Source organism: Microcaecilia unicolor, chromosome 2, assembly GCF_901765095.1.
Source record: "Microcaecilia unicolor chromosome 2, aMicUni1.1, whole genome shotgun sequence".
NCBI classification, from domain to species: domain Eukaryota; kingdom Metazoa; phylum Chordata; class Amphibia; order Gymnophiona; family Siphonopidae; genus Microcaecilia; species Microcaecilia unicolor.
The window spans coordinates 185,644,667-185,658,263 of record NC_044032.1 but is presented as its reverse complement, the minus strand read 5'-3'; the positions used below and the strand labels follow the sequence as shown (position 1 = coordinate 185,658,263).

Genomic DNA, 13,597 nt, shown 5'->3' with positions numbered 1-13,597 from the left:
TGTGTCCATCTACCAGCAGGTGGAGATAGAGAGCAAACTTTTGCCTCCCTATATGTGGTCATGTGCTGCCGGAAACTCCTCAGTATGTTCTCTATCTCAGCAGGTGGTGGTCACACACAGCAGCAGCTCTGGCTAGGCCTCCAAGCCTAATCCTTAGGTTTTGTTGAGGCCTGGGGTTGAGGGCTCTTTTGAGCAAGTGCAAACCTGGTGGTGCCAGGTCCCTCCTTTTCTCCCCCCTCCCGCTGGCTCCGTTTAAAAAAAAAAAAAATTTTAAACGTCCTTAAAGGCGTTTATTTCGACGTTTATTTAAACGTTCATTGCAGCTACTCACTGGGACACCAGTTCGTTACAGCTCGGAGCGGCAAGCAGGTAATTTTTACCTTTTTATAGCGGGCAGGGGGTTCCCCGATTCTTCTCCTCGTGGCATATGGCGTCGGAGGGCGAGGGCGCAAAGGGTCGCTCCCCGGATCGCTTGAGCGCTTCTAGAGGGGATGCGGGGGTCTTACAGCCTGATTCGCCCTTGTTGGGTGACAGTTTCGTGACCGATGAATGTCCCGGTCCTTCCTCCGGCGTGGCGGTTTTTCCCGCCATAAACGCCCATCCCCCGCTCCTCGCCTCCGCCATCTTGGCCGGCCACACGGCTCGGACGGCTTCTTCGGGGCCGCCCTTGAGGTTGGAGACAATGCCATGAACGCCCTTAATTTGGGCGAGGGCACAAAGCGGCTAAAGTAAGCGCCGCTCTTCCCGCGCGGCTCCTTCGCGGAGTGTCGCGCCGGACGCCATTTTGGATGCGCAGCATGTTTCTCCCCCGCTCTTGCGAGCGCCGGTTGAGGGTGCGTCTAGGGCTGTTGCCCAGGCTGCGGAAGTGCACAGTCTGGGGGGTTTCTCCCCCGAGTTTGTTTTGCTGCTGCATCAGGCTTTCCTCATGCACAACGCTGCCCCTGCTCCCTCTTCTGATAAAGAGGTTGAGGTTCCCAGAGGTAAACGCCCTCGGGTTGATTTCCAGGCCTTGGAGGACTGTGTCTCCTCCGATGTAGATGAGGGCAGCGTGTCTGAGGTCTCCCAACGGTCCTTTGCGGATTCCTTGGAGGAGACGGATCCCCGCTCGGATGGAGCGGATGACCCCTCTGCAGCGCGTTTAGCCCAGAGGATTTGCCCAACCTGTTAGTGCAGGCCATGGGCATTTTGAAGATTTCCTCTCCGGAGGACGTCTCTCCCTCAGCCCCTGTTGGCTCTGCCATTATGCTGGGGACGAAGCGCCCGCCTAGAACCTTCCACGTGCATGATGCCATGCACACCTTAATTTCGGCTCAATGGGATGTCCCGAAAGCGAGCCTCAAGGTGGCTAGGGCTATGTCCCGCCTCTATCCTTTACCTGAAAGTGAACGTGAGGCCTATCTGTGGCCTACTGTGGATTCTTTAATCACTGCGGTGACTAAGAAAACGGCTTTGCCGGTGGAAGGTGGCACGGCCCTAAAGGACGCCCAAGACAGAAGATTGGAGGCGGCCTTAAGGTCGTCCTTTGAGGCAACTGCTTTAAGTTTGCAGGCCTCGGTTTGCGGTTCCTATGTGGCCAGGGCGTGCCTGACTATGGTGCAGCGGGCTTCCCCCTCGGATCATTCCTTGAGGGTTGATTGGCCGGCCCTGGAATCGGGCCTAGCCTATTTGGCAGACTTGCTGTATGATGTCTTGAGAGCCTCAGCTAAAGGCATGGCTCAGACAGTCTCTGCGCGGCGGTGGCTTTGGCTGAAACATTGGTCTGCTGACCACGCCTCTAAATCCCGCCTGGCTAGATTGCCTTTTAAAGGCAAGCTGCTCTTTGGGGTCGAGCTGGACAAAATCATGACCGATCTCGGCACGTCTAAGGGCAGAAGTTACCAGAGGTCAGGGCTCGGGCTAGTACTCGTCCCGGTACCTCCAGAGGACGGTTTCAGGAAGCCCGTCGGTACCGCCCGGGCAGGTCGGGCTCCTCTGCCCCCTCTTCCTTCAAGAGGTTTTTCTCCCCCAAGCAGCATTCATTTCGCAGAGACCGCCGTCCCGGAGGTGCTCCCTCCGGTCCTCCCCCAGGGTCTCGTACCCAGTGACGGGGCCTTGGTCCACGCCCCAGTGCAGATTGGAGGACGGCTGTCCTCGTTTCTGGGTGAGCGGACCACAGTAACTTCACAAGCTTGGGTGCTGGAAGTCATCAGAGACGGCTACAAGCTAGAGTTCTGCCGACCCTTAAGAGACGGGTTTGTACTCTCTCCCTGCAAGTCTCCGGTCAAAGCTGTGGCAGTGCAGCAGACCTTGGACAACCTGATCCGCCTGGGTGCGGTCGTTCCGGTGCCAAAAAATCAGATTGGCAAGGGACGTTACTCCATTTACTTTGTGGTACCAAAGAAAGGAGATTCTGTCCGGCCTATCCTCGACCTCAAAGGGGTCAATCGGGCCTTGAAAGTGGAGACTCTCCGCTCTGTTATAGCGGCAGTGAAGGCAGGAGAGTTCTTGGCTTCCTTGGGCATCTAGGAAGCGTACCTGCATATTCCCATCTGGCCTCCTCTCCAACGCTTTCTGCGTTTTACAGTCCTGAGACGACACTTCCAGTTCAGAGCCCTCCCTTTCGGGTTGGCTACTGCTCCGCGGACCTTTTCCAAAGTAATGGGGGTCATAGCGGCCTTCCTGCTAAAGGAAGAAGTACAAGTCCATCCTTATCTGGACGACTGGTTGATCCGAGCCCCCTCTTATGCAGAGTGCGGCAAGCTATGGACCGGGTAGTTGCTCTTTTGAGCTCCCTAGGATGGATCATCAACTGGAAGAAGAGCCAGCTGCGCCCGACTCAGTCCCTGGAGTATCTGGGAGTTCGATTCGACACCCAAGTGGGCAGAGTGTTCCTGCCAGACAATCGGATTGTCAAGCTTCAGGCTCAGGTGGACTAGTTCCTAGTAGCCTCTCCTATTCGGGCTTCGGACTACGTGCAGCTGTTGGGCTCTATGACGGCCACGATGGAAGTAGTGCCCTGAGCCAGGGCTCATATGAGACCACTACAGCTATCTCTGCTGTTGCGCTGGACTCCGATGTCGGAGGATTATGTTGTGCGCCTTCCCTTGGACCCAGCAGTGCGCAAGGCGCTGAGCTGGTGGACGCAGACAGTCAAGTTGTCTGCAGGAATGCCTCTGGTGACCCCGGAGTGGATTGTCGTCACGACAGACGCCTCTTTGATGGGCTGGGGAGCCCAATGCTTGGGAAGGACAGCGCAGGGGCTCTGGTCTCCTGCAGAGGCAAGTGGTCTATCAACCTCCTGGAACTCAGAGCCATTCGGTTGGTGTTTTTGGAGTTCATCCCGGTACTGGTGTTGAAGCCTGTACGGGTCCTGTCGGACAATGCCACGGCTGTGGCTTATATCAACCGCCAGGGAGGTACCAAGAGCGCCCCTCTAGCCAAGGAGGCTATGAGTCTATGCCAGTGGGCGGAAGCGAACCTGGAGCAGCTTTCAGCGGCCCACATTGCCGGAGTCATGAATGTCAAGGCGGACTTTCTCAGTCGCCATACCTTGGAGCCCGGAGAGTGGCAACTATCTGCTCAGGCGTTCTTGGACATCACGAAGCGCTGGGGCCAGCCGAGCCTAGATCTGTTGGCGTCATCGGCCAATTGCCAAGTGCCGCGCTTTTTCAGCAGAGGACGGGACCCTCGATCCCTGGGAGTAGATGCTCTTCTCCAACAGTGGCCGACACAAGAGCTTCTCTATGTGTTCCCGCCCTGGCCCATGTTGGGCAGGGTGCTAGACCGGGTGGCAAAGCATCCCGGCAGGGTAATCCTGGTGGGTCCGGATTGGCCCAGACGTCCCTGGTATGCGGACTTGATCAGGCTCTCAGTCGACGATCCTCTGCGGCTCTCAGTGGAGCAGGGCCTGTTACATCAGGGTCCCGTGGTGATGGAGGATCCCTCCCCCTTTGGTCTTACGGCCTGGCTATTGAGCGGCAGCGTCTGAGGAAGAAGGGCTTCTCAGACAAGGTCATTGCCACTATGCTAAGAGCGAGGAAGCGCTCTACTTCTACTGCTTACGCCAGGGTTTGGCGTATCTTTGCAGCGTGGTGTGAAGCAGGCTCACTTTCTCCCTTCACTGCTCCAATTTCTTCAGTGTTGGCGTTCCTGCAAGAAGGTCTGGAGAAAGGCCTGTCGCTCAGTTCCCTTAAAGTCCAGGTAGCGGCTCTGGCTTGCTTCAGGGGCCGCCTGAAGGGTGCTTCCCTGGCTTCGCAGCCAGATGTGGTGCGCTTTCTCAAGGGAGTTAATCACCTGCGCCCTCCTCTGCACTCAGTGGTGCCTGCGTGGAATCTCAACCTGGTGTTAAGAGCCTTGCAGAAGCCGCCTTTTGAACCCTTGTCGAGGGCATCTCTGAAAGACCTGACGTTGAAAGCAGTCTTTTTGGTGGCTATCACTTCAGCCAGAAGAGTTTCCGAGCTCCAGGCGCTCTCATGTCGAGAGCCTTTTCTGCAGTTCACTGAGCAGGAGTGACTATTCGCACAGTGCCTTCCTTCCTGCCCAAGATTGTTTCTCGCTTCCATGTGAATCAGCAGCTCTGTCTCCCTTCCTTTCGGAGGGAGGACTACCCAGAGGAGTACTCTGCTCTTAAATATCTGGATGTGAGACGAGTCATCATCAGATACTTGGAAGTGACCAATGATTTCCGGAAATCGGATCATCTGTTTGTCCTGTTTACAGGTCCTCGTAAGGGTCTGCAGGCTGCTAAGCCTACAGTGGCAAGATGGGTCAAGGAAGCCATTGCAGCGGCTTATGTGGCCGCAGGGAAGGTGCCGCCTATCCAGCTGAAGGCTCACTCCACGAGAGCTCAGGCGACCTCGATGGCAGAGGCCGGGTCCGTCTCCTTGGAAGAGATATGCAAGGCGGCAACTTGGGCTTCGGCTCATACATTCTCCAAGCATTACCGTTTGACTGTGGCTGCACGGGCGGAGGCCCGGTTTGGAGCTTCAGTGTTGAGGTCAGGGATTTCAATGTCCCGCCCTGGGTGAGTACTGCTTCGGTACATCCCACCAGTCTATGGATTGATCAGCTTGATGATATGGAAGGTAAAATTATGTATAATCATACCTGATAATTTTCTTTCCATTAATCATAGCTGATCAATCCATAGCCCCTCCCAGATATCTGTACTGTTTTTATTCTGGTTGCATTTCAGGTTCAAGTTTAGTCTTCAGTTTCTTCAGAAAGACTTCGTGTTCAAGTTTTTTCACTTGGATTCTTCAAGAGTTGAGACGAGTTTGTGTTACAGTGAGCTGCTGCATTCCTCTCCCCTCCGTTTTACGGGGCTGGATTGAGACATAAATTCTGCCGGCACTCCCTCCCGCTTCGTGCGGCTGTAGGGCAGCTTTGTACCCTTCCCGCTTCGGCGGTGTTAGGGTCAGTCAGCTCCTCCCGCGGTTGCGGTTGCAGGATAAGCCAGATCCCCCCGCATCGGCGGGTGTGGTGTCCCTCCCCCGCTCCGCGGGGATGAGCTGGACGGATTCCCCTCCCCCACTTGTGTGGGGATGAGCTGGGTTAATTCCCCTCCCCCGTTTCGGCGGTGGTGAGCTGGGCAGAGTGTCCCTTTGTGGGTGTAATTCTCTAAGTGCTGAGTCCTGCGGATGGAGCTTTGATATCGACATACTGAGGAGTTTCCGGCAGCACATGACCACATATAGGGAGGCAAAAGTTTGCTCTCTATCTCCACCTGCTGGTAGATGGACACAACCCACCAGTCTATGGATTGATCAGCTATGATTAATGGAAAGAAAATTATCAGGTATGATTATACATAATTTTACCTTGGTGCAACCGGACCATCTCAGGTACCGATACCCATGCCTGGTGTATCCAGTCCCTTGGGCCCGACCATATGAAGAAACGGACCCAAGCGTCTCGAGAAGCCCAGCGAGAAAAGCTTTTTGAGGCGTGGTCCGGTCCTTCGATATTGGTATCGAAGTCGGTAGCGTCAACATCGAGGGAAGCATCAACGTCGGGAGCGGAGGTAATGGCTGCTGAAAGACCAATTTGCGCTGGGAGCAGTGAGGCATCGAGTGGATCTCCACCTGCCTCGAGGCCTCCTGTTATGCAGGCCCCTCGGGACCTACCTTCATGTCGGACCCGGCCGCGAGGAGGCGTGAGGATTCCACGTCCTCATCGGTACCAAGGAGTCTCGATGACGGGCATCGAGCGAAGGCGAAGAAGCACCGTCATCGTTCTCCTTCAACACATGGTGCCGGGAGCTCCGAGGCGTCAAAGCAGGCTCAGTTTCAGACTGCTCTGAGGGATGTCTTGTCCGATACTGAAGATGAGCGTTTGTCGGAGGAAGAGGAAGATCCCAGGTACTTTTCTTCTGATGAATCCTATGGGATTCCCTCTGAACCTTCCCCTCCACCAGAAAGGAGACTTTCTCCACCGGAGAGTCTATCCTTTACCTCCTTTGTCAGGGAAATGGCTGCAGCTATTCCCTTCCTTATGGAGGTTGAGGATGAGTCCAAGGCTGAGATGCTCGAGGTCCTGGATTATCCTTCTCCGCTTAGAGAGGCTGCAACGGCTCCTTTGCATTATGTACTGAAGGAAGTCCTTATGCGAAACTGGTCGTTCCCTCTGTCTAATCCCTTGATCCCGAAAAAAGCTGAAGCCCAATATCGTATCCACAGTGAACCTGGTTTGATGAGGTCTCAGCTACCTCACAATTCCATGGTGGTGGACTCTGCCCTCAAAAGAGCCAAGAGTACTAGGGACTATACCTCGGCACCCCCAGGCAGAGAATCTAGAACCTTGAACTCTTTTGGGAGGACGACGTATCAGGCTGCTATGCTAGCTGCCAATATCAGACTTACCAGCTCTTCACGAGCGTCCACTTGCGGAACTCGGTGAGGCAACTGTCCAGCTTGGTTGATGCACTCCCTCCGGAGCAGGCGGAGCCTTTTTGCTAGGTGGTCAGACAGCAGAAGGCGTGTCGAAAATTCCTGGCCAGGGGTATGTTCGACACTTTTGATGTAGCATCCAGGATCACTGCCCAAGGTATAGTGATGCGCAGACTCTCATGACTGCGTGTCTCTGACCTGGATCATTCAGTCCATCTGTGGATGACGGATGTTCCTTGCCGGGGGGACAACCTTTATGGTGAGAAAGTAGAGGATCTAGTTGACCAGATCAAGAAGCATAATGATGCTATGGATTCTCTCTCCCACCGGGCGTCTTCTGCTACTACCTCCTCATCCAGGAGTTTTTTTGGAGGGAAGAGGAGTGCTCCCTATTCCTATGCTAGGCGTAGGTACACTCCTGCTTCTCGGCAGCCTGCCCAGGCTCAGTCCCAGCGCGCTCGTTCTCGTCAACAGCGTGCGCCTAAAGCCACTGCGGCTCCCCAGCAAAAGCAAGGGACGGGCTTTTGACTGGCTCCAGTTCAGCATAGCCTCAGTAAACGTGTCCGTACCAGACAACTTGCCGGTTGGGGGGAGGTTATTGTTTTTTCACCAAAGGTGGCCTCTTATAACCTCCGACCAGTGGGTTCTTCAAATTGTCTGGTTAGGATACACCCTCAATCTGGAATCCAAGCCTCCAAATTACCCACCGGGAGCTCAGTTCTACAGCTTCCAGCACAAGCAGGTACTTGCAAAGGAACTCTCTGCCCTTCTACTGGCCCAAGCGGTCAAACCTGTTCCACCAGGGGAAGAAGGGCTGGGATTCTATTCCAGGTACTTCCTTGTGCAAAAGAAAACAGGGGGGATGCGTCCCATTCTAGACCTAAGGGCCCTGAACAAATTTCTTATCCGAGAAAAGTTCAGGATGGTTTCCCTGGGCACCCTGCTTCCCATGATTCAGGAAAACGATAGGCTATGCTCTTTGGACTTAAAGGATGCTTACACACACATCTCGATACTTCCAGCTCACAGGAAGTATCTTTGATTTCGGCTGGAAACACAGCACTTTCAGTACCGTGTACTGCCTTTTGGTCTAGTGTCTATGCCCAGAGTGTTTACAAAATGCCTAGCTGTAATCGCAGCGTCTCTACGCAGACTAGGAGTGCATGTGTTTCCTTATCTCAATGATTGGCTGGTGAAGAGCATCTCGAAGGAAGGTGCTCTTGAGCCCATGCGAATGACTATTCAGGTGCTGGAGCTACTGGGGTTCGTCATAAACTATCCCAAGTCCCATCTCACCCCAATCCAAAAATTGGAATTCATTGGAGCTCTGCTTAACACTCAGACAGCTCGAGCTTATCTCCCCGAGGCGAGGGCAGGCAACCTTCTGTCCCTGGTGTCTATGGTTCGAGCATCTCAGGAGGTCATGACTTGGCAGATGTTGAGACTTCTGGGGCACATAGCCTCCACAGTTCATGTAACGCCCATGGCACGTCTAGATACGAGATTAGCTCAATGGACCCTAGCTTCCCAGTGGATTTTAAGCTGCAGGGGATCTAGATGATGTAATCCAGCTGTTCTCCGACTTTCGAAATTCTCTTCAGTGGTGGGCGATTCAATCCAATTTGACTTTGGGGCGACCATTCCAAGTTCCTCAGCCACGAAAAGTGGTGACAACGGATGCATCTCTCCTGGGGTGGGGAGCTCATGTAGATGGGCTCCACACTCAGGGAGCCTGGTCCTTTCGGGGAAAAAATTCTGCAGATCCTCCTGGAATTAAGAGCGATCTGGAACGCTCTAAAGGCTTTCAGAGATCGGCTGTCCAACCAAATCATTTTAATTCAGACAATCAGGTTGCCATGTATTACTCTAACAAGCAGGGGGGCATCGGATCTCGCCCGCTGTGTCAGGAAGCCGTCCAGATGTGGCTTTGGGCTCGTCATCACGGCATGTTTCTCCAAGCCACATATCTGGCAGGTGTAAACAACCAGTCTAGCCAATAGGTTGAGCAGTGTAATGCAACCTCACGAGTGGTCACTGAACATGGGCATAGTCCGCAAGATCTTCCGATCATGGGGCATCCCCTCTGTGGATCTTTTTGCCTCGCATATCAATCACAAGGTGCTTCAGTTCTGTTCTAGGCTTCAGGCCCACGACAGACTAGCATCAGATGCCTTTCTCCTACATTGAGGGACAAGCGTTCTGTATGCGTATCCTCCCATACCTGTAGTAGGGAAGACTTTGCTGAAACTCAAGCAAGACTGCGGAACCATGATCCTGATTGCGCCCTTCTGGCCGCGTCAGATTTGGCTCCCTCTTCTTCTGGAGTTTTCCTCCGAAGAACCGTGGAGATTGGAGTGTTTTCCAACCCTCATCACCCAGAACGAGGGGTTGCTTCTACATCCCAACTTCCATTCTCTGACTCTCATGGTCTGGATGTTGAGAGCTTAGAATTTACCTCCTTGGGACTTTCAGAGGGTGTCTTCCGAGTCTTGCTTGCTTCCAGAAAAGATTCCACAAAGAGGTGTTACTCTTTCAAATGGAGGAGGTTTGCCGTCTGGTGTGACAGCAAGGCCCTAGATTCTCTTTCTTGTCCTACACAGACCCTGCTTGAATACCTTCTACACTTAGAGTCTGGCCTCAAAACCAACTTAGTAAGGGTTCATCTTAGTGCGACTAGTGCCTATCATCGCTGTGTAGAGGGTGAGCCTATCTCTGGACAGCCTTTAGTTCATTTCATGAGAGGTTTGCTTTTGTCAAAGCCCCCTGTCAAACCTCCACCAGTGTCATGGGATCTCAACGTCGTTCTCATCCAGCTGATGAAAGCTCCTTTTGAGCCACTGAATACCTGCCATCTGAAGTACTTCCAGGTATTCAGCTGGAAGGTCATTTTCTTGGTGGCTGTTACTTCCGCTCGTAGGGTCAGTGAGCTTCAGGCCTTGGTAGTACATGCACCTTATATCAAATTTCATCACAACAGAGTAGTCCTCTGCACGCACCCTAAGTTTCTGCCAAAGGTGGTGTCGGAGTTCCATCTGAACCAGTCAATTGTCTTGCCAACATTCTTTCCCCGTCATCATACCCGCCCTGGTGAAAGCAGTTTGCATACCTTGGACTGCAAGAGAGCATTGGCCTTTACGTGGAGCAGACAAAGCCCTTTAGACAGTCCGCCCAGTTGTTTGTTTCTTTCGATCCCAACAGGAGGGGAGTCGCCATCGGAAAACGCCATATATAGAATCTAGCCCAAAGTGTACACATACGTGGCTAGATTCCATATATGGCACCTGAAAAATCCACACGGAATAAATTTCCACCTAAGCATATTCTATAAGCAGAGCCTAGATTTAGGCACAGTATATAGAATATGCTTAGTTGATATCCCAGCGCCTAGAGCTATGTGCATCCTTTTACACTAAGGGAAACATGGCATAAATACAGACGCATAGATTTAGGTGCAGAGGGCCATATTCTATAATAGTGTGTGTAAATTTTGGAACACCCACAAAACGCCCATTTCCCTTCCCATAACTGTACCCCTTTTTGCTCTGTGCATTAGAATTTAGCTGCTGTGCATTACAAAATATGCTTAGCAAATTATGCCTATAAATTCTAATTATTGTTAATTAGTGCTATTATTGCTTAAGTGTTGTTAAAAATGCTGATTGGCTTGTTAAGCCAATTAAGTTACACACGTTGTTATAGAATACGCTAGGATTTCAGTGTGGAACACTAGGCGTGATATGTAGAACCGGGGATAGGAGTGAATTCTATATCTGTCGCAGAAAAGCGCTATTCTATAAGCTGTGCTGAAAGTTATGTATAGCCAATTGAATCGTGGTGCAAATGTACGTACCTAAATTGGATGCTTATTCTCAGTATTCTATAACAACGCACGTAAATGCTAGCAATGCCTCCTTTCTGTCCCATGACTCCCATTTGCGCGCCCTTTTTTTAACTCATGCCCAAATCTACACACCTAAGTTCCAATTTAATCTAATTAGTGCCAATAATTGCTTGTTAAGCCAATTAACAATAATTAGCTCATTCAATTAAGTTGCACACACAAATTGGATGTGCACCCAAATTTGCATGTGCAACTTTTGGCGACTTTTATAGAATTAGGGGGATAATCAAGAATAAATAAAAGAGGAAAATCCCTCTCCATCTGTTCATATAGCCCACAAATACAATTTTTTGGATCCAACTTTCTCTATTCTGTCTGTCCTTAAGAGCATATTCACTGCCCCCATTTTTATTACTAGAGAAATATCATAACTGAAAAAGTCCAAAGAAAACATTCACAGTATCCTTATACTTAAAAATACATTTATATGGATAAGGAAAAAATACCCCCGCCCCCCCCAGCCAAAATGGCCTGAAGCATTTTCTTATGCTCCTGGGTTTCTTTTAGATACGTTGGGAAGAGTCCATATATACTTCCCCATAAACAGAGCATTATGGTTGCAAAAATATAGGTGCAAAATAGTTTTGTCATGTTCAAAGATGGATGTAACCAACAAAGTGGCCTGCCATATTTGTACCAGAATGTTCCAGGAAGAATGTTAGGTCAGAATCCTCAGGTGCTAGAATCTCTCTTGCCTAATTTGGAGCTTGGGTTCTGGATTCTTTTATTCCCATGGTAAAAAGTAGAAGTTGTTCATTAGAGACATAACAGAGTCTGAGACCTTCAAATTTTTTTCTGCTTGTTTTCCAAGTATTCCATTGATGGAAAGCATTTAAAGCCATCTAGTAGTGCTCTTGCAAACTGTGTAATAAAGGTGGACATTATAGGGTTCTATAAGAATATTGAAAGGATAGATTGTTTTTAATGCTTTCCTTGTTTTCTTGTGTGTTGCTATACATTTGTTTGTGAGGGTGGCATCCTTTCTCTGTATTTTTACTATTTGCTATGTGTCAGTTCTGTGTCTACCACTAAGATACATGCCTGCATTGTCTAGAACCTCAGTCATAAGCACATTTAATTTTTTTACCATTAGGGTTGACTTCTGCTGCCCTTGTTGCCAGTCAGCAAGTGGCTGCTCAGGCATCTGCATCTGGTATATTTCCTGCACAGAGAAGGTAAGTGCCATGTTCTTTTTCATTATTTTCTGAAGTACATTAATTTTGAGAGAAAGGTAGCTAGATCATAAGTAGTATAACAGTTTGTAATATTTGTACTGCGACAGTGTTGCATTTTAAGAATACCAAACTACTTTTGACTATAATGATTATGGTCTCAGGTGTACAGTAAATCAAGAGAATTTGCAATGGATTCACATAATGTTCATTCTGCCTCTTGTATTCATTTCTCTTATATAGAATTCATGTTAATTTCAGAGTTGCAGATACCCCTATTCTGAAAGCAGTCCTGTGTCCTCTCTTAAATAAAAGCACAAAATATAAATTTAGGTCCCCTTTTACAAAGCGGCGGGAAGCCCAACGCGAGGTTACCATTCGCTATAAAGGAAGTACCGTCGGACTACCATGGTAACCCGGTGGTAATTCCCACCCCCAGCATGCCGTCATATCTGGCACGCTGGTGTGTACCCGGTGGTAATCGAGCAGTGCCACGCACTGCCTGGTTACCGCCGGGTTAGCACTGGAACCCTCACCACCACTTCAGTGGGGGCCATAAGGGCTCCCTCCAGAATGGCCACGCAGAAAGTGCTTTACTTTGCCACAGCTTTGTAAAAGGGGCCCCTAGTGACTGCCTTAGGCTGAATGTGACCCAGATATTCATTTCTAGACCTAATCCTGGCACTGCTACTGAATATCTGGGTCATAGGCAGCCACCTGAAGTTATTCAGATGCCAGCCAATATTCAGGCTGGTGCCCTGATAACTGCCCGGTTAAAGGTAGAATAACCTTTTTGCCACTAACCAGGTAAGTCCCGTCTCTGCCCCCAGACCACCGCAGTAGTGCCGCATCAGTCTGTGCTGATATTCAGCGATATTAACTGGTTAAGTGCCAGCAAATATAAACACAGAGCCAATCAGCAGGATTTACCTAGGTAGGAGCCTTTCTACCCAATTAAATCCCACTGAATATCTCCCCCTCAGATTCTCCAAAATAGGCTAATTTTGTGGAATGTGATCAAGTATGCATATGTCATCTCTTTTCTTTATGTCAGTTTCAGAGTCCATTGACTTATTCTGTTCTTTGTTTTCAGGGAATAACAAGATTGGAAATTGTCATGTGACTGGATCACATGGGAAAGTGCTTTATTACAGACATCAGTTCCATGGTGTTTACTTCAGATGCCTTAATGGCAGGCAAAAACCAGTCATTTCATTTTTGTAAATTACAGATTTTATAACAGAGTAACAAATGTTGCTGTAATTAGATTTCTGTATATACACACACGCGCACACACACATGTATATATATATATATATATATATGTGTGTGTGTGTGTGTGTGTGTGTATGTGTGTGTATATATATATATAAAAAAATATAAATATATATATACATATTATATAAATATAAATATATTCTTTACTTTTTTGTACCAGTAACCAGGCTCACATGCAGAGGGTCTGCTGCTAAGGTGAAAACTACACTAAAGGAAAAATGGTATTTGTCATGTTTGGAAAGTGTTAGCCATAAATGGCTGTTTGGGGAGGGGTGTTTATTTTTTATTTTGTACTTGTAAATAAATAATGTTATGTATTAGTGTGCCTGAACCTTGCATACCCTTCTAATACTGCCCACAAACCCTCAAGAGGTTAACTG

General features: G+C 49.8%; 1 protein-coding gene across 5 annotated transcripts in view; it reads left to right on the top strand.

Annotated features, from left to right (window-relative positions):
• The window catches only part of ZNF608 (zinc finger protein 608), a 274,166-nt gene extending 260,872 nt beyond the window's left edge, over nt 1-13,294 (top strand). For 4 of the 5 annotated variants that reach the window (XM_030193559.1, XM_030193562.1, XM_030193558.1 and 1 more), the window contains 2 exons: nt 11,861-11,942; nt 13,033-13,294. In XM_030193559.1, coding sequence (XP_030049419.1) covers nt 11,861-11,942; nt 13,033-13,039 — 89 coding nt within the window. In that variant the 3' untranslated portion in view covers nt 13,040-13,294. Of the gene's footprint in view, nt 1-11,860; nt 11,947-13,032 lie in introns of those variants that run through there. The other variant, XM_030193561.1, reaches the window with a different exon arrangement.
• The last annotated feature ends 303 nt before the right edge of the window (nt 13,295-13,597 follow it).